Source organism: Anas platyrhynchos, chromosome 3 (genome assembly GCF_047663525.1).
Source record: "Anas platyrhynchos isolate ZD024472 breed Pekin duck chromosome 3, IASCAAS_PekinDuck_T2T, whole genome shotgun sequence".
In the NCBI taxonomy this organism is placed as follows: Eukaryota; Metazoa; Chordata; class Aves; order Anseriformes; family Anatidae; genus Anas; species Anas platyrhynchos.
The window spans coordinates 33,350,101-33,371,966 of record NC_092589.1 but is presented as its reverse complement, the minus strand read 5'-3'; the positions used below and the strand labels follow the sequence as shown (position 1 = coordinate 33,371,966).

The 21,866-nt window shown below is 35.1% G+C and overlaps 1 protein-coding gene across 1 annotated transcript in view; it reads right to left on the bottom strand.

The window, feature by feature from the left end:
- CRIM1 (cysteine rich transmembrane BMP regulator 1) overlaps nt 1–21,866 on the bottom strand; it is a 180,875-nt gene that overhangs the window by 3,490 nt on the left and 155,519 nt on the right. The window contains exons 10-16 of the mRNA XM_005022232.5: nt 18,343–18,464; nt 12,591–12,800; nt 10,448–10,663; nt 8,791–9,012; nt 4,601–4,795; nt 3,686–3,808; nt 2,190–2,377 (exon numbers count right to left, since the gene is read on the bottom strand). Coding sequence (XP_005022289.2) covers nt 2,190–2,377; nt 3,686–3,808; nt 4,601–4,795; nt 8,791–9,012; nt 10,448–10,663; nt 12,591–12,800; nt 18,343–18,464 — 1,276 coding nt within the window. The remainder of the gene's footprint in view (nt 1–2,189; nt 2,378–3,685; nt 3,809–4,600; nt 4,796–8,790; nt 9,013–10,447; nt 10,664–12,590; nt 12,801–18,342; nt 18,465–21,866) is intronic.

Genomic DNA, 21,866 nt, shown 5'->3' with positions numbered 1-21,866 from the left:
ATATTTTATGTGAAATGAAGGAGCAGTAGACAAGATCTCCCATTGCTAGGCTAAATTTGAGAATGGGTAGCAGAAATGCAAAATCTCTCAGATAACTGTGGAAAAAACTGTCATTCTTGGTAGAAAAGACTGGGCTTCAGCAGTATGTTCTCTTCAACAATGTACCTGTCTTTGAGTGTATGTTATGCATCATCCTTTAAAGACCACTTCTTCTAAAGCTCTTCAATACAAATTACCCAATCCTGTAGACTAGCTATTAGGTATCTTAGTATCTATATGTTTACTTTTAGATTAACATTAAATGTCTTTCTTCTTTCTTTCCTTCTTTCCTTCTTTTTTTCCTTCTCTCTTTCTCTTTCTTTCTTTCTTTCTTTCTGAGAAAGCAGAAAGAAACTCTGATGACAAGAATCAGCTATGGAAGAGAACATGCAGCTATAAGGGCACAATGCAGCATGCTCCCTTCTGAAGAAATGTAGCTCCAATCCGAAAAGTCCTAGGAACCACAGAATGTGGGAATATATTTGCTCAAAAAACTAACTTATTTAATTCCATTAGCATGAGGGAGGATGAGAGAAATGAAAAGCTACATAATAGTGGTTGATGATTTCTCTGTTATTTCTGGAAAAAGTGAAAGGTATCATCTGAAATACTATGTCTGGCAAAAAAGGGACAGCTTTGTGGGACTGTGTTATTATTGGATAGGCTGAACAACAGTGTTCAGTCTGTGGTATTTCTAGTATAAATAAATAACTGTAATAAAAACCTTTATTGGTTTGAAATTCATTGAACTTTTTGTAAATGGTGAACATTACATTAAAATTATCCTTCCTTGAGGACTGAGGACTTGGGTATTTCTGCCCAGTGTAAGGAATTAAAGTTTTTGTCTTTTTTTTCCTTTTTTTTTTTTCTTAATTTTCCTATAGGAAGTACTTATAAAAGTTTCTCTCAGTGTCATTCCAGTCAAGCAAATCACTTCTTTTATTCACATGTTGATGTAACAAGTGGAAACATCGGCCAAATGCAGAATTACTGATTATAGTTCCTCAGTTAATAAGTTGTGATTTTCACTTCAGCTTCAGTCACTTTGTCACATAACACACTTGGGTGGAGAGCAGCCTTTCTGAGAGTAAATCCATTAGAGTTAGAAATGAATTTTTAAATGGATTCCTTAAACTCAGAAACTAGCATCATTTACTTGGCTTGAAAGACTGGAAATGGAATAAAGTTGATTTTTCATGCTTTCTGTTTAACTAAAATTGAATTCAACTATATGGTCTGACTGTATTTGCCATCTTTTCAAAAACGATTTTTTTTACGAATGTTCCTCAGCAGTGAAAGAAGAATATGGACAATCCGTTTTTAAAACTACTGTATTATTCTTCTACCTGAAACCGAAGAAAAGATGCTTTCAAGAAAGACACTTCTCTCAAATGTGTTCTAAACAAGAAATAGTAATATATTAGATGTATGGACAAAACCTGTCTGATTTGAAAACTATGAAGTGTGAGAGAGATAAACTGGGGAACAGATATAAAGGGAATTTGAATATAGAGTGAGGCCTTTGTCTGCTGATGGAACTATTACTCAAAACAATACAATGCTTTTTTCAGTGTTCATTTCCAAGCTTCCTTCTTCTTCCCTTTTTTAATTTATAATTTCAGAACACTTAGTAGCTAGCTTTTTCCCAAAATCTCTTCAAATATTAATCCCAGAACCTTATGATGTAGTTATTAGAAAATGTGATAAACACTACTAGTACATACAATATCTGATGTTGGGTAGTTGCACAATATCTGATGTTGCGCAATTGCTTTCTGAACTTTTATCCACTTTAAAAGTAAAATGTTCTCTCAAGAGATTGACTACAGATGGGAGTTACATGCATTTATGTACACACACACACAGGGTTTTTTTTTTTGATTAGTTTTTTGGGGGGTGAACTTTATTTCTATGTAGTGACCACTCATTACTGTATAGTGCAACAAATTACTGCTTTTCATTTAACAGTGAAAATAATCCTTCAGGAGACTAAATAAATACTAACAGCCTGATGGGTATGACATGGTTTCAGGCATAAGGAAAAAATAATTTAAGAGAGTGATGTGAATTAAATTGCATCTCACAGAATATAGGAGTTAATCTTGTTTTTCAGAAAGGTGAGAACCTGGAAATAGGCATGAACACGGCACCTTTGTTGGAGCTTTGTAGCAGGACACTGGAATCCACTGCTTTTTCTGATTGATGAGCAGAAGGACAATGATCAGTAACAGTGCTATCGTGATTGGAATTGTCACCAAGGCAACAGAGCTGACTGACGCATCTTCACTGGGGTGCGGTCCACTTCCACTTCTGTACTCTCCCTGGAGATGATTCATGTCTGCAAGGCAAACGTGAGCATTTGTTAGTAATGGTAAATAGGCCATGACCATAAAGAGGAATCTAATTATAAAAGTTCCAGTCACAAATCCTGTCATTCACATGAATTTGGACTTTTTCTCCTTTAATGTGATCTTATTTGGAACAACTGAAATTGGAACAACTGAAAGCTAGTACTTAGTATAATGACTATATTAGCCAGGAAAAAAGCCATCAAAAAGAGAGGAAACTGGATGAAATCTGAAGGAGGAATAAAAAGCAACTCCGACTTAGTTGCATTCACTTCATCTTATCTGATCACAACTGAATTCCCATTCATACAAAAATCAGTCTGTTTCTATGCTGTGGAAAACCTGGAAGTCTTACAATGATTTTTTTAATTTGTTATTTTTTTTTAAAGCTGATAAGACAGTGCAAACATGTATCCTCATTTGTCGAGAACATATCACAATACTTGCACCACTCAGCCTGTGAAAACAGACTACTGGCAGTCTACTAGACTGTTTTTTCATGTAATTATAGAGCATTCCCACATAGTTTTCAGTGTGCGTTCACAAGTTCTCAGCCAGGATAGATGCAAACCAGCTACTAATGCCTATGAGAAATGGAAACGTTGCTGTTGAAAAGTGTAGCCTTTCTCCTAGCCATCAAACAGCAGTATGCTATGAGATGATCCTTGGTTATAGCAAAATAAATACAAGTTTTGGTATTGCTTCAATTAGAAAGAATTAACAAAGACTGTGACATAGAGTGTTTTCCCCTATCCCAGAATAATGATTTCAGTATAGTTGTAAACAAGAGATGGTTTTACATTATTAGTTGTGCCATTATACCTAAAATGTTTTTGTTTTTTTCCCCCCATTCATTTTTCTGTGATATATATTAACTTGTGGTACATTTTCCTGTTTTTATTTTTCAATACAAGAATGGCATATGGACCAAATCAAGGCTTATCAACTCAAATGGCATGGTAACAGCCTGCTTCCTACTTTTTGTATCAAAAAAGACACTGCAGAATCACTCCTCTTTCATCGTTTTATCATATCCTTAATTTTATAGAACTCCATCACACCAACACAGATGTCTCTTCCAAGCTGAAGATGTAATGATAATGAGATCAAATTGCATAAATACAGTTCAGTAGACTGACTCATTCTAACTCAAAACAAACTCATGTAACAGTTACTGCACTAAGGAGTATTCTGTATTTTTCAAAGCATTACACAGATGGTACCAGAATTGAAAAAGTGCATTAAAACATGGGGAATAAACAGAGACCTGAGTTAGCCCTGTTTATCTTAGATCTTACCTCTGTGAATGTGGATGATGTCATTTTCACTTGGTGTTGGCCAGTTTGGTAATTCTACTTCAATGTCTCCTCGATGATTTGTCTTCTCAATAGGGATGTTAGTAGGTTCAGGTACATACATCTCTGCGAAATCAGATAAATATCTTTCACAGGCTTCATAACTTTCTAGTGCTGCTCTTAATTCAGAAGATATGCCTGACCATCTGCTTTGTCCTATGAACCTTTTAACTTGTTTTATAATTTTCACTACAACTATGGGATTTTGTTTTGTTTTGATTTGACATAACATCTTTATTTTGTGTTACAAATTTTCCTCTGTTTCATCCTGTATACAGAATACATGCCTGCTGCCATAATCATTATCCTAATGTTCAGCTACTGCTGAATCTCCCTGGGTGTTCTGCCAGTAGTAGTTACCAGCAGACTTAAGGGCAAAGACCTGCAGAAATATGTCAGGGCTAGCATTAAAAAGCAGTTGCAATTCTTATGTCCCCTGTGTCAACAGCTAAGAAAATTACATATACACCAAGGTAAGATGATAAATTAGGAATGTAATGTTTGAAAGGTAATGAGAGACTTAGAATGGACAGAAATGTTAATCACTGACAGAAATTGCAGAGGTGTAAAAATATTAATTTCCCTACATCACTGTTGTATTTTCATAAACTTGTAAACCAACAGAAAGCAGGGTCAAACAACTACTTTTTGAGTCTGTATTTCTTAGAATAAGTAAAATTCAAACTCAACATTTGCATAATATGTATGTCTGTCATTTGCTTTCCCTGAAGTCTAAATGTTTGTAGTCTCCTATACACCATTCAGTATGGACTGATGTTCAAAAACCAATAAAAAAAAAACTGATTATCAGTGCTGGAAAGCAGCAGTACAATAATCTGGGTGGTCACATCACATTACCCGGACACATGGGACAGCAGCTTCCTTCCACGTTGATGGGTTCAGCACAAGGGAGGGGTGGGCAGCTGACAGTGGAGCAGAGTGTCTGACCCTGCAGGCAGTAGCAGTGTGTGCAGCTGTCGATGTCCCAGCGTTCCTCATCTGCGTATGTTTTTCCATTGAAGTGGCAGACCACTTTCTTTGGTACTGTATCTTCTGTTGAAAGAGAACAGAGAAGTGTGATGGTGTGGTGATGGCCAATTGCACACAGATCTGATCTTTTCCCCAAATACAAAAGTGAAGCAATAGTTATGAAGAAATCCCAGCTAAAATTAAAAGATGCTCTCCACATCTTTCAGCAAAGATTTTTCAGAAGCAGTAAATTTTCTGTTTCTTTATGAAGTACTTAATTTGCCCAAGCTGCTGCTTCTCATTTTCCTCATGCAAAAGGCTAGAAGATGGATGACTGGGATATGATGATATCAAAAGCACTGTGAAAATTAAGAGAAACTTTTTTGTTGATGTTGTCTGATTAAGACTCCCAACTCCTACACTTCCTTCTCTTTTCCTAGTAAATCCTATCTAAATAACAACAACCACCAAGCAAACAAACCACTACCTACAGTTCTAATTACCAAGTTTCAAGACAGACAAACTCTGGAATACTTGAAGAAAAGACTTGGCAGCATGCTGAAGAGGATAAAGCAACTCTCAGGTGACATAACTAGAAGAGCTCAGACTTTATTATGATAAAACAGATATCAAGTGTATTTGATTATTCTCTGTAACCACATCAATGGAAACCCCCAAGAAATTGCACTCAGTATGTTTTCTCATGGTTTGTATTATATAAATTGGAAATTGGTGAGATTTTAATCCTAAAAAGCAAGGTTCCAGGACACCATTTCCAATGACTTTTTAGATAGATTTTGACATATTGTGTAATAGAGACCCAGACATGATGAAGCAAGCAGGTCTTTGAGCATTCATTTTCTACCTAAGTATTCAATACACTTCATTTTAATGCTCCATCCTATGCAAGTCTTTCAGGTGGTCTACAGTATATCTTCTGTTTCACTGAGAAGACAGTCATGAACTGTGTAGCCTCAGACATTTTTTTTGCTGCTACAGCATTTTATACATTATCAGAAAACCCTAAAAGACAACAGCAAAGCAAACTAAAAACAAAAGCCCCACAATGCACAGCAGAACCCCCAAAAGACAAACAGCACCTCATTTTCATCTTAGCTTCTGTCTTTTTCTGCTAGAGGCAGAAATTATGATGAAGAGATATGGTGATGATATTGAATTTGCAGATTAAGCAGATGCATGAGATAGCAGAACCAAACCACAAAATAGCTTATTAAGCTCTCAGAGAAGTGCTGATATAAGTTTAATGTTCATACAGATTGTCTATATAAATAGGTCAGCCAGAATTACCTCCCAAATATAAATATAAAGCCTTATTAAACATTTTGGCCATCGTTACATATTTTAATTAGTGACAACATAAGAGACTGACATCCAGAATAACAAGGTTAGCAGTCAGCAGACCAGTGCCACAGATCTTAACACAGTAAATTCAAATGCAAAAGTTGATCAGTAAGAAGAGTACTACTGAGAAAATACTAACGAAAGTATCCAAATATCTTAAATGTTCCAGAGGGCCTTGGTACAGGCATCCAGTGGCTTCCATGGGTTTAAGTATGGGTCTCAACCAGTGGAGACCTGTGTAGGTTAGAACGTAGGCTGGGATGAGGGTGAGGAGTACAGCCTGAGCAGTCCTCTACTTCCTACTATGTATGCAGAACTAAAGCTGAGCGTTTCCTGTGTGACTTCTTCAAGTCAGCAGTCTCGATGGCTGGAAAAGTCCTCTGAGTTGGTCAGGTTTTGGTGAGTTTATAAAGAATGCATGACAATTTAATACATACAGTCAGTGTTTTTTTAGAAAAATGAACAAAGATAAATTCAGAGCAACAGTATTGCACCTGTGAACCTTGAAAGGAAAGTCCTTTAATTCCTAAGAAAGCATTATCTTGTGCACCTCTCCTGCTTGGTGTCCACCTCTATGAGGATTTATCCCTACACAGGATTTATCCCTAACACAGGCTAGACCACCAGCAAGTGCTCAAGGACAATGAAAACAAAGGAGAAATACAGTAAGAAACCCACATACAAAAATGCAGTTCAAAAGACAGCAAAGCTCTACCTGTCTTCTCAAATTTCCTCTAACTTCACTAGGAAATCAAACACATCTGGTAAGCACACAGTCAGTGCTGTTTTCTGCATAAGACTAATCTTCTCTTTAATCAAATGGATATCCCTTTATCCTTTCTAATGTAGAAGGTTATCTTTCCAAATTAATCTTCCTTTGCACAAGAAAGAAGAATGTTGAACATACAGGAGGAATTTGAGGATTCAGAAAAGCAACAAAGCATCCAAGGCCTGCATGAATTTGAATTTAAATCTATACTAACTAGTTTGACATAAACAAGATCTGGACCCCAAAAGAAGAAAAACAAAGCACAGTGCTAAAGCCAACATCAATCTGAAATTCCAAAAAATGAAGGCCTGTTACTACAGTTTGCCTACTAAATACTTGATCAGCTACTAATGAAAAGAGAAAGGAAGAATATCTACCAAGAAGTGCTTCAAGAAATGAAGAGCAGAACAGTGAGACACAGTACTAAGGCTCATGTTCTGACTACTGGTTTCATTGCCACACACTTGTATGCACTCTATACCTTTCTACATTAAAACATATTCTGGATTAAAATGAGCTTTATGGTTGCAAAGTCTATATCTGGAAGGAAAGCCTGCAGAGAGTCAGTTGTCAAAGGAATTTTAAATCCTCCCACTTTTGTATGCAAGCCATAATGAAGAGTAGTAATAGGGTAAAATAATGCTTTCTCCTCAAAATGCCTTCATCAGGAATCCAAGCAGGGTTGCATGGGCAACTGAAATGTTGATACTTCCCATCTTTTCCAAGCATTTCTCTGATGGAAGTCCTTACATATGCTATAGAATTGTATCACCTATTGTTAAAGATATATATATATATACATATAATGTGTATAATGTATATATAATATATATATATATTATATATATATACATATAATGTATATAATGTATATATATATATTTTGCTGAAGCAAATTAAAGATTTTGAGAGCTGTATCAATGGTACATATCTGAAAGAACTTCACCACCTTTCTGACACCTTTCTAATGAAGAATTGTATTGTTAATAGATGGCCAAGTTGGGTCACATGTTCCATTAACAATACTCACAGCCTATCAATTTTAAAATATACTTCTTTACTGAATTATTATCCACTTTTCCAGCCCCATTACTATTGGAAATGTAGGCTATGGTAAATTCTGAATGCATTCCAGCAACGCTACAGAAACTTAATTTCAGAAAGTTCATTATAGAATTCTTCTCTATTGGCACCTTTCGTCCTTCCATTCTACAGCCACTGTACTTACTGCAATAGCACTTAAAAGTCATCTGTAAATAAATACTCTTATTCAAAATACAACGAAAAAGTAATCAGTAATTTCAAACTACGCTAGTTTAAAAAATGCCTGGCTATTTTCACCATCTACAGCATCTACCATTTACTTCAACTTCTAATTCAAAACCAGTGTGTGGCCCCTATATTTTTTTACACATTTTTAGTATTTCAAAATCTTATTTCCCTTATTTTTTCTTAAATATTTGTTTTTGCCTCTTATATAACTCTCTTTAATAAGACAGAGAAAAAAACAAGACATTCAATTTAAATGCCTTAACACTTCTGCATTCTGTGACATTTCATAATGCTTCAGCTTATCATTTTATGCAGCTATAATTAATCTTTTATTAATGTTATTGAATATCTTGTATAATATATATGTTATCTGGTAGATATTCCTTTAAATTAAATATTTTTTTTGTAATGTTTTCATGCAGTAAGATAAAATTACCAACTAATTTTTCAGGAGGATGTCCTCTCATTTGTATGTGAATTATGTTTTTATCTTCCTGCATGTGCACCTCAAAACTGCAAGTAATGATCCTCAAAGCTCCCTATGTAGATTTTATACTTTTCAATTCAAAAGAAGGCACAAACTGCCAAAATAGGTGGAATCTCAATTCAGAAATAAATCTTCTTTCTTATTCCCAAGAAGGGTATAGCAAGTTATCAACTATTTTTATTTGCTCACCAATACAGTAAGGACAACACTGTCCCTTTCTCAAAACAGGTCTCTCACAGGATACTGGTGGGCAAGACTCAGAGTAGCATCTAATCACACCATCCATGCAAATGCAGCTAGTGCAGACATTGGGCTTCCAGGACTCAGCTGTCAAAAAAATATCTCCTTCATCATTTTTGCAGTAACTGGGCATGCTCTCATTGCTTGATGAAGAGGGTTGAAGAGGCTCATCTGTAAATATAAACAGATTAAGTCATTTAACTTGCAGTAGCTAACTTCTCTGATATTTCTTCTACATAGGGTTCAATCTTCACATGCGTGCCTATTCATTCTCTGCACTTCTCATGCTAAGGTCTAGAATAAAGTTGATGTAGACCTTTATTGAATTTACTAAAAAAAAAGGGGGGGAGGGCAAAGTTATCATCATATCGGGAGCAACCTCTCAGAAAGGGACTTTAAATGTTCTAAACTGAATGGCATACAGGAATTTACCCTTAAATTAGACAGTAATTTAAAATTACTTAATTGTAATTTAAAATTACATTTCACATTATCATCAATCCCAGATGTGCCATGTCAGTTCAAGGCCTTGAATGATGCAAAGTCAAAAGCTGTTATGCTGCTGTCATCTTCAGCAGACATATAGGAGCTGATTATAAGCTGTGGAGAAACAGACGGAGCTTGACCAGGCTTCATCTTAATGCCAATGGGTGTGTTTTAATTCTCATGCACTCACATGGGGGGATATTTCTCCAATTAATCTGTATTTTAACAGACATTATAAATCAAGAAATATGACTGTAGGTGCAGAGAACATGCAAGAAAGAAGAAAAAAAGATTCATAAGGGTTCTCAATCTAACTATGCAAGATAGGAGACTAAGCTTCTCATGTAGCCAGTGAAGAAAGATCAACTTCTCCAAACTGTATTTTGAAGGTAAGCAAAATGAATGTTCACCATTAATAATAAGAAAAAAATAGAAGTCACGAGAACTTTTTCACTGAAAACACATAATCAGGAAAACATTATCTCCCAAACTAACAAAAACCCTGAGGAAGAAATGGCAAAACCTAACTTTTTAATTTAAAATTAGATGCTTAGATTTGTTTTATATAAAGACAAATATTTTCTGAGCAAGTTCACATACAGATCCTGGATTTGCACTGCATTTCCACTGCAATAAACTCTCTCATTTGCTATGTAAAATAGGAATTCACATTTATTTATAATTGTATCTCTTTCCTCAGGGAAAAGCAAATCCTGTTACCTTCTAGACACTATGAGGCAGTCTGCTGCTGGGTTGGAATGCTTTGATGTTAGTCAGTTGCCTTCAAGTCACTCTCAAATCACATCAGGTGAAGATAAAAGCAAACACAAGTACTTTTGTTACCAAATCCCATATGTCTAACCCTTAAATTATTAGATTGTGCCCTCAGAGATGATGTCCAAACTTCAGGAACATGAGTACCCTAACATATTAGGTAACTCTTGCATACAGTCAAATTTTGCAGTCAAAATGGAGACTGCAGACTTGCACTCCTAAATTCTAAAGACATGACAACACAACTGTGTACAACAACCATGTATGCGCTGATACATTTAATATTCATATAATAAATTCTAAGATCAAGAAAGGACTCTGATGAAAGCTGGTTGGTAATACATACCTGGACACTGAGGACAGCAGGAGTCCTGTGTGCGGGTGGGGTTTTGACAGAGAAGAGGAGGACAGACTTCAGTCTCACACAGGACTCGTCCACTGTGGCATGTACATTGTGTGCAAGAATCAATATTCCACGTCTCTCCTTCTACAAAGTATTCCCCACCAGGAGCATGACAGATTGAAGGACTGGTGAGCTCTGGCTTCTGCACAATTATTTCATCTGGAAAAAACAGAATTGGAAGATAAGCAAAAACAATCAAGACTCCAATGACGAGGAGGAATGGGCTTAAGTTGCTCCAGGGGAGTTTTAGGCTGGATGTTAGGAAGAACTTCTTTACCGAAAGGGTTGTTAGACATTGGAACAGGCTGCCCAGGGAAGTGGTGGAGTCACCTTCCCTGGAAGTTTTTAGAAGACGTTTAGATGTAGAGCTTAGGGATATGGTTTAGTGGGGACTGTTAGCGTTAGGTCAGAGGTTGGACTTGATGATCCTGAGGTCTCTTCCAACCTAGAAATTCTGTGTGTGTGTGTGCATGTGTGTGATTAAAAAATATACCAAACCTTTATTTGTTTCTGTTATTATTGAAAATATTATGATTAATAAAACTGGCTATTAATACATTCTTAATGAAGCTCTTTTGACTTTGTGTCACTTAACCGTATCTTACAGAAAATGTAAAAAAAGAACAAGAAACAATTTGGGAATCAATCTGAATAAATGCAAGTTAAATATAAATCAGAGATAAGCAAGTATTCTTGACATTTCAGAAATAAATCAAACTAATCTGTAACACAGGAATGCCAAGAAACAATTGTCATTTTCTGAAAATGTATACCAACTGGACAATTTCTAAACTGCTATATATTGCATAACTGCAATTCCTGAAAAGATGGATAAGTATGCAATCAGTCTGGGATTTGGGAAGATTCAATTGTGTGCCTTAAAAATCCTAATTGATTTGTGTCTGTAACGTTTGGTGCCAGATTAAAAACAAGAATAAAGAAACCCCAGCCCCTAAAAACTTAAAAGCACTTAACTAACGTGAAAGAGGATTGTTCCATAAAAACAAACAAACAAACAAAACAAAACAACGACAAAAAAAACACCCAACAAAACAACAACAACAACAACAAAAAACAACAACATCTGCAGTAGTAACTTCATAAAAATTGAGCCCAAGGTGAGCAAAGTGTATAGACTTATTTTCAGTGACTATGTCACCAAATTAATCTTAATTCCTTTTCACACAATTAATTACATTAAGTCTACAGCCCTAGCTAAAGACTCATCCAGCATCTAATGCAGGCAGTTAGAGGCCATAAATTTTGGCCATAGACAACATCTGCACAGCCTGGTTAAGAAGTTTCTCTTCCACATAAGGTGTGAGCTTCAAAACAACAATGCAACTTTGCAATTTACTTTTCTAATAAAAGAGTCCCATATCCTTTTGAGGACTATGCTCTTACCACAGGGTGAAAATTGGATTAGAGATTGACATTTGTTGATGCAATCTAAGAACATACATCATCTTACAGCCTAAGGAGGATATACTCTTGTGTCATATTCAGAAAGAGTATTTTTTGGGTACTTATTTTGTCCCAAGGATTTCCTGTTCCTTCCAAAGAAATTAAAACTGTTGCTTGAATTTCTTGAATCCTGATAGTGCTTTCTTACTGTTTTGCTGTTCATATCAGCATCAGGAGCCTCGCTGGTCCTACCTGTAATATGACTTCCAATGAAGCCAGAGACGATATCACTATATTACAAACAAATCTATTCAGCACATAAAATATTGTAGGAGTCAATCTGAAGTCAGGCGACATTACTCTTTTACTCTTTCCACACTGTAATAAAGGAAAGTTCTTTCATAGATGTTTTCCATATTATCACTTCATATTACAATTGTACTGGAATGCAACATTTATTGTACTTGGCTGTCCCACCTAAAGTATAAAAATAATTTCCTCCTCCTAGTGGCATAGGAACATTCCCTCAGAACACACAATCATGATATCTAAGTGCTTAAGACATCTCTTTAAATGTATACTTCATTTATACGTAAACTGAATGAGTTTTAATGTATCATAAAACACCACACACACATGAAATGAAGCCCAATTACAAAGAATGCAGAAGAGGTCACATTACCTGGACATGATGGGCAACACTGCCCTGGATGTATGGTGGGGTTGCCACAATTAGGAACAGGGCAGGTGATCAAGGCACACATTTCCCTTCCGTTGTGACAGTAACATTCCCTGCAGCCATCATGCCAGCTCTCCTCATTTTCATGTCGGCGCCCATCCATTGACAGGCAAGAGCCTGTTTTAACTGGAGGCATAAGAGAAGCGGTTGCCTCTGCAGGACAAAGGAAAATGTTATTTCCTAAAAAGCTTAGAAAAACATATACTATATGCTTGGTTTGCATTTATTTTTAAAGCACTTATAAGATCAAGTGATTAATAATTCTATCATTTACACTTAGAAATAAAATAAACTTTAGACAATGCAAAGGTACACTGAAGGGGATGGTAAGCCATAGTAGAACTTATTTCCTTGAAAAATTTGGTACTGGCTAAATAATGTAAGGGGAAAAAATGAAAGGTAGCAGAAGGAAATGGTTGAAAGCACAGGGCATATTTAAAATGAAACAGAATATTTTTGTATCTTACAGTGTATTATATTATCTATAATGTGAATACCTGATAGGTGGTAGAATATGGAATTATTTAGAAGAGCTAAGAATGGTCCCATACATACATATATAGTGAATGTAAAAAGAAAATTACAATCAGGTTCTAATGGGATCAAGCCAAATACTAGAAATATTTCATAAAACACTACCCGCAAGAAATTATGTGTTTTAGTTACTTATAAGTGATGTTTGGAAGATGACTGCTCTGACAATTTTATCCCTCATTCCTGGGTTTTACTGCAATGAGAATGCAGCAGTTGGAATGCTGTGGTACTTGCACGCAGCAAGAACAGGCAAGCTTTTGGTCTAGGGAGGATAAAGTCTCATTTGTATCCTAAGGGGGTATTTAAGTGCTGAAAGACTCAGCCTCAGTATATTCTTTGTTAATCAGCAGAGTGAATTTAGAGCCTAACAATCCCTCACCCACATCATTATTATGATGAAGGATTTTGGATCACTTTGTCAGTGAGCTCTTTTTCAGTGGTACATCAACACTTACATATGTAAGGTTATTTGTAATAAAGATGCTTATGCATCTTCCTGTTTAAAAAAGATGCAATATGAAAAGTAGTAGTGTTAAAGTGCATTTTTTATTAGTTTTCTCTCTTTTTATTTATTAACATATAGGTGAGCACTTTATCTGTGATGGATCTATCAATGGTGGCCTACGAACGACAAGCAGATGTTATGAAATGGGTTTGATACACATTATCAGAATAAAAACCCGATAAACAGAAATTACATCAATACACTATTTTGTGAATTCAAAAAAAAAAAAAAAAAAGAAAAAATTAAAAAATCAACGGTATTGAGTAAAATACTTCTAAAAACAATTTTAATCTTATTTAATGAACAGAAACACTATGAAAAAGTTACATATAGTTACTACACATTTATACTGTATAATACTGAATTGTATCACTGGAATACTGTCTTACATTAAAATCATTATTGATACATGTAGGTCATGGATGAGAATACTCTTCCTTAATAAACATTTTAAAGTTTCTGATGAACCCATCTCTTGGTTTTAATATATTCTTATGTATACTCCTAAATTTGGAAAAGCAAACCATGCATATAGGCAGATACTCAAGATTAACTCAATAAATTTCAGTTTTTAAGTAAATCACAGAATCACAGAATCACAGAATTTCTAGGTTGGAAGAGACCTCAAGATCATCGAGTCCAACCTCTAACCTAACACTAACAGTCCCCACTAAACCATATCCCTAAGCTCTACATCTAAACGTCTTTTAAAGACTTCCAGGGATGGTGACTCCACCACCTCCCTGGGCAGCCCGTTCCAGTGCCTAACAACCCTTTCAGTAAAGAAATTCTTCCTAACATCTAACCTAAAACTCCCCTGGCGTAACTTTAGCCCATTCCCCCTCGTCCTGTCACCAGGCACATGGGAGAACAGGCCAACCCCCACCTCTCTACAGCCTCCTTTAATGTACTTATACAGAGCAATAAGGTCACCCCTGAGCCTCCTCTTCTCTAGGCTGAACAAGCCCAGCTCCTTCAGCCGCTCCTCATAGGACTTGCTCTCCAGGCCCCTCACCAGCTTCGTCGCCCTTCTTTGGACCCGCTCAAGCACCTCGATGTCCTTCTTGTAGCGAGGGGCCCAAAACTGAACACAGTACTCGAGGTGCGGCCTCACCAGAGCCGAGTACAGGGGGACGATCACCTCCCTAGCCCTGCTGGTCACAGTGTTTCTGATACAAGCCAGGATGCCGTTGGCCTTCTTGGCCACCTGAGCACACTGCTGGCTCATATTCAGCCGACTGTTCACCATCACTCCCAGGTCCTTCTCTGCCTGGCAGCTCTCCAACCATTCCTCTCCCAGCCTGTAGTTCTGCTTGGGGTTATTGCGCCCCAGGTGCAGGACCTGGCACTTGGCCTTGTTGAACTTCATACAGTTGACCTCAGCCCATCGGTGCAGTTAAAACAAAGTTGCACAAAGGAACACTTAAAGTGGAAACCAGATGTCCAAATACAGAATAGGAATAACTGCGTGGTGAGCTATGGCTGAAAATAATCTTGGAATTGTAGTAGTTTACAATTAAAATTCAGGTCAGGAATGTGACACTACTGAAAGAAAGGGAAGTTCAGCTTTAGATATCATACAGGGGTGTCATACATTTAAATGTAGTACTACTATCTCTACTATTTGGGAGGTTATGCTGATGCGAAAGTGAAATATCCAGCTCTAGAACTGCAATGAAAGATCACAAGAACTGGACTTATTTGACTGAAAATAATATATTTAGGAGGCTCTAATTGCAAAAGCATTAAGTAATTATTGCAAAAATTCTAAAGGGTATGGTGATAATCCCTGAATCTGCTGATTTTAGCACAAGAAGTAACCAGTTTAATTCTTTAAAAGGGAGACAGAAATATTTTAAAAAATCATTTAAAAATGCTACATATTTGTAGCCACTGAAAAGCACAATTTAGAGTTCGGTGTAGATTTTTTTTTTCTTTTGAGATTGGAAGTTCTTAAGATATGAAACTTTAGATAAACATCTGTCAAGGATTATCCAGATGCACTTGACATTATGCAAGGGCAGAGAAATGGACTCTTGGTTTTCCAGGGGACTATCTCAGCACTGTGTTTCTATGCTTCTACTTTTTTTAACCCTAGCATAAGTTATTTCCAGGAGCAATTACCTAAAAAGTGAAGCTAATTCACAGGCAGATAATTTACCCATCTGTACCTCCATTCAGCAGTTATCCTTTCTTACTTTTTTCTTTTTTTAAAAATTTCCAATTAAAAATTAATAATTGGAATAAAAATTAATAATTGGAAATTAAAAAAGAAGTCATATTTCAGCTTATAACAGTGAAACCTCTGCTTTGCATTGATGCAAGGCATACTTCATTTTTTTTCATTATTTATTTGTTGATGGAGGTCCTAAGATATACCTGCTTAAAAAGTTAAGAATGGAGTCATTACACAAAGCAGTAGAAGGATATTCAAACTTACTTGTCTATAGCCAGAAATCAAAACACACAAGCAAGAATCAAAGAAAGCAAGCATGAAAGAGCAGTTAGGATGAGAGAGAGCCTGAGTACAAACAAGAAGTTATTAAATGCGACACATGGAGCTGAGTAATGAAGGAAGTCTTAAACTAACACAAAACAAGTCAAAAATGATTGAATGTTAGATCACTCAAATGAAAACGACATAAAACAAAAAAGAGTAGTTGTTACTTTAATAGCTAGCAACGGCAAATATTTCACAGAAAAATTAATTGATTTGTTGCATGAAAAACAAACTGTTCCTATGGCTATTTGATACAAAGGGGAAAAACAGATGCTTTCTTCTACTTATAAAAAGAATATTAAACAGAAGTTGCTATTACTTTGATTACAAGCTATTCAATAACTTTAAAAAAAACAATCTCCATTATATTTAAAATCAACCATTTTGATTTATGCATGTAGAATTCCTCTAGTAAAAAAATAAAAAAAAAAATAATGCTTTATGACAGCTATCATGACACTTTTTTATGCTAGTACAAAATCAAGGAAAATATGAGAGCAACACAGATAAACTTTATGTGCAAAAGACACATAAAGAGACACATAAGAGACACTAATATGAGTTTTAGGATACTGAGTACATAAGCTAGAAGAATTGCTACCTCATACCTTAGTCTACCTCATTTGAGTCCTCTGTAATTTGATACAGAGCAGGTAGGAACCTTAATAATCAATGAAATATAAACTCTATTAGGATTTAAAAATGAAAATATTTTAGGACATACTGTTTTGCAGTACTTCATCCTTCTAAAAGATTCAATGCTGTAAGATGATACACACCATTATACAGCATTTGCTGCCTGTAATGAACTATTTTGCCATTACATATGAGTAAGTTAAAAAAGAATATTAATAACTTCACTGAAAATGGCTTGAGACAGTAAAAGACGTATTGACTACATGGATATTGGTGCCTGCTTCACTGCTTATACAGAGGTGGAAAGGGTTAATGGCCATGGCAAAAGACAAGAAAAGCTAATCTGCTCACTTTTATGACTTCACCATTAACAAAAAAAACCCCTTGAAGATAAGTTAAAATATCCAAATTGCATTAAAAAAACGTATCAGTGAATATATAGTGTATTTCCATATATTATATATTAATGTATTACTATTTTTGTAGATATATAGTGTGCCTTTATACAGAGCTTATATGTTCTTTAAGTAGTCAAACCACTCACAATTAATGACAGAAGCATTCTGAGACACTTTCCCAGCAGTAAAGTACTCTGGGGTGATCCAGAAGATAACTCCTTTAAAGCTCAGGGGTCAAAACAGTTTCAGAGAACATCTGTGTAAACTGATGATTCTGATGCCCCTCATAATCTAGGTGAGTCTATATTGATATCCTTCCAGCCTGGCCACTGCAGACACCTGACTCTGTTTTACAGATGGTAAAGAAGAAATCACACATAATCTGAAAAATATCTCCAACTTGTTGGTCCTACAGTAGAATGGACCTATCTCTGTGACTGGAATATGCAACAGTTTGTGCAGACAAACACAAACCATTCCACTGGTAAACTTCTCTCAGTAGCTGTTCAAACCACTTTTGGCACTGCATTTCACAGAGAATGTGTTACTGAACTGCTTTGCTTTATGCTATAGACCCTGGAGTTCCCCTTAGCACACTTTCTATTATTTTTATATTAAACCTATTAGATCTATTTTATTTTTAAGAGAACAAGGCATGCATACATTTTTGTTTTTACACATAAACAGAATACATCCTTGGGACATCATGATTTTTTTTTTTTTTTAAACAAAGGAGCAGCACATGCAATTATCTCCACTAAAGACAGAAACTGTAAGAACAGAAACCAGAGGAAAAGCACTTTTGGGAAAATTTCAGACATTTCAGAAGTTCTTAAATTAGACTGTTAGAATTTTACATGGATTTATGGTACATATCTTTTATTAGGATAACCTCCCAAACAATGAGCAAAGCAACTTTCAGACTTGCTTATCCTTGAGCAGACTGACCAACACATACTACTTTGAGCAGTTGCTCCTTTGAAGAAAGTTGAATAATCTCCTCCACCAGTTACCATATTTCAATTCTTAAAAATTCTGTGGAGTATTCCTTTTCTTTTGCTCTGGCTTCCAACAGCTTTGAAAACAAGTAGTAATTATAGATGGCAATGCATTCACACCTACCTCTGCACTTGCAGATAACACACCCATGGTTGTTCTGCTGGAAGCCCATCGGGCAGATTTTACCACAAGGCATTTCTGGGCATTTCTTACACCGACAGATTTCACAGCCATGCTTGTTCTTCCTAGATGGTGGAATTAATTTGTAAAAGGTCAGCAGGACATTTTACATGTCTAAATGTCATGATTAAAATAAAAGTAAACCCTAAAGAATTGGCTGATCAAGAAAAGAAAACTGTCTTTAACATTCACACTTATGTTCAGTGAGGTATGCAGGTCTCCATTCCCTGCATGTTCCCCATTCCCCATGCAGCTGGCAAAAGATCTGCATTTCGTATTTTCAAGCCATGGCAGCTAATGAAGATGTACATGCTTATGACTGCTACTGATGATTTTTTTTTTTCTTCCCCATGGGAAAAGTAGAAATAATTTCTAAAAATGTGAAGAAGTTGGAGAGGCAAGTAATGTTAAATCACTATAAAACGAATTATTGGTAACTTTTTCTCCATCAGTAGGTAACATATAGTAGATTTCCACTCCTGCATCTTAAAACTGAAGAGATTTCTGAAAAGGTTAACATTTAATGTTAGAAAAATAAATCACCAACATGACTACTTCTGATTTTCCACCCCCAGTACAGTTAAAAAAAAAAAAAAAAAAAAATCAACACACTTTTTTCTTTAGTCTTGAATTAGAGACCAAAGATTTAAATTCAATTAGAGACTTGTCTTTTATTAAGTCCCATGCTTTTGATGGTTAGAACAAGCCTGGAAGTTAAATAAGGCTTGCTATTTTAGAAAAGAAATTGGCATGGTAGCAATAAAGAACAGAATGAATGTATTACATAACTGCAAGTCTAAATCATTTTAGCACTGAAGTGAGATTTGAAGTGAAATGATCTTAAAATACAATTTTTACACAATTTTAGCTCTTTATGCTACAAAATATTACATACATGGTTTTCTTCAAATATTACTCATTTCATTAACATCAGTGCCATTATTCTTATATTTTGTAGACAATGACAAGTTTAGGGTGTTCGTATCCTTTCTTTTTTTTTTTCTTTTCTTTTTAATAAAAAAGTACAATAGTATTACTAAAATCTTAACGTTTAAACATACCAAGCACTGTGTATAATTAAATTGCATTTTCTATCTAAAACCAGAATTTCAACTGAAGAGGATTTTCAAATTAACTTCACAAAACTTTGAGTTCAGTTTCTTTCATGCGTACAAAAATGCAGGTGAAAAACCATCCTGAAAACAGGATTTCTAAATCACTAGCATCAGCTTGAAAACAGTTTACTTTTAAGGCCTCTTTGTCTTACTCCTAGCTACCATTCTGTGCCTATTAATATTTGCAGTGCCTTCTAAAATTATTTTGCCAGATAGTTCAGAGAGATTTACTAATATAACCATTTTATGTATATTTTAGTTAAAAAAAGAGGAAAGAAGTGTGCATTTCAGATTACTGAAGTACAGAAAGCACACAGAAATTTTCCTCTGTAGGTCAATATATTAAGTCAGTAATAAAAACACAGTAAAAATTACTGCTCTTTATTGCAAGCAGCATAATTCTGTGAGACACATAACATTATTTTTATGATGCCTTTTATTTGAAGCTGAACCATGTAGTGCCAGTCCATGGAGCAGTCATGAAGGGCATGACATTTGTTTCTGATCTCAAACAAAGCTTGCAGTTGCAGACATCTTCTCTAACCAGCCAAATAATATCATATATAGCACAGTATCAATATCTTAAAATTGAGGGCCTTGTGCAGTATCAGGATCATATATCATTCTCTGCTTGCTAGTATAGATCACAGTTCAACACAGATCATTAAGGTTTCCAGTATGTTCCATTTAAAATTATAAAAATACTGTCCAGTTTGCTTTAAACAAAAATTACAGTTTATATAACCAAACCAGACAAACTTACTCAGTATGTAAAAGTATTTCTTCTCAAATTAATTTTACTGGGAAAAGTATTCTACAATAAAATTGAAGAATACAACAGTAAACTTAATACCTTCACGTAAACACAATACGTTAATCGTAAATGACTCTGATAAGTATAGTTCAGAACAATACTTCAGCAATAGAAAATCATATTTAACACTTCAATGTGACTTCTGGGTTGAGGCTTCCAGTGAGGAACATGGTTGGAATGAAAGAACATTTAGACCTTGGTTCATGAATATATTCAAACTATTTGTGTATGAGCCTAGAAAGCAAATGGCAATAGATACTAAAGAGACCTTATCTAATGGTTGTCTCATATTATATTCTTTGGATAGACTAAAGTAAATGGCCTTGAAAATAATAATTTATTCATATACTTGCACTACTAAAATTAAAAAAAAAGCTTTTCCTGTTCCAAGCTGAATGTTATTCAATTGCAGTGAGTAAAAAGTTTTAAAATACAAATATAAAAGAGAAATAAATGGTAAGATATCCATTCTTTTCAAAATCAAGGCATTATCAAATCAATCAATCATTATTAGCCTCATCACTCTTAAGACTGTTTGCAAAAAAAAAAAAAAAAGTTCTATTACTGAAGCAGGAGCAAGCCCGAATCTGTATCTCAGTTAACAGGTATAAGATTCTGCTAAATGGTATTTCTTTTCTTTGTTTTACTACACTGCTATTCTGAAGATATTTTCAAATTATGCTAGAGATGCCTGAAGGATACATTTGAGCATCCTTTCTAATGTAGTTTCCTCTGAACTTCATTAAAGCTGTGTACTAAGAGGAGGACACAGCACATTATAGATTACCATTACGAATAAAAAATCTATAGCTTTTATGAATGAATGTCAAACATAACTCTGAAGTGAGTCATAAATTCATAAAAATGCATAAATCACATAGTAGTATGTGAATAACACTTTGAGTTACTATGTTAGGAAACTTCAATACAAAGCTTAAGACAACAAATTATATATGAATATATTTTGAAGCTCAGCTATTATGAGTTAGAAATTAAACTTATGAAAAAGCATGCAGTAACATGGAACTGATGCATCAAAAATAAAGTATTTTGGTAAAATATATATAGAAGCCACCAAGCTGATTTCAAATATATTTCTGTGACAAAAAATTTGCCCCGTTTTTGTCACCTGTTCCAGAAGTAAAGAAATACAGGAAACACTCCCTTTTCTGGATAGAGAACTCTAGCAGCCATATGGGTTTTGAGTTCATTTACAAAAACTTAGATAAGAGATACACTACTGTTCTTCACAAATCCTGTGAAGTAACCATCAGAAAAGAAACAACAATAAAACTAGTCCACCATTATGTTAACATTAAAAAAACACCTTGAAACATTGTAAAATCAAGTGAAGAAAATCGATGGGATATAAAATGAAAGGCTGTCACAACAAAACATACCAACAGAATTTCAAAAAGCTACATGCAGGAGACATCTCTTTTAAGTAGCTTTTTCATCTTGTTCAACAAACATTCTTCAAACAAATTTAAGCACTGCTTTGCTTCCATAATCTGATCCTGTTTATAATCTAGTTGCTG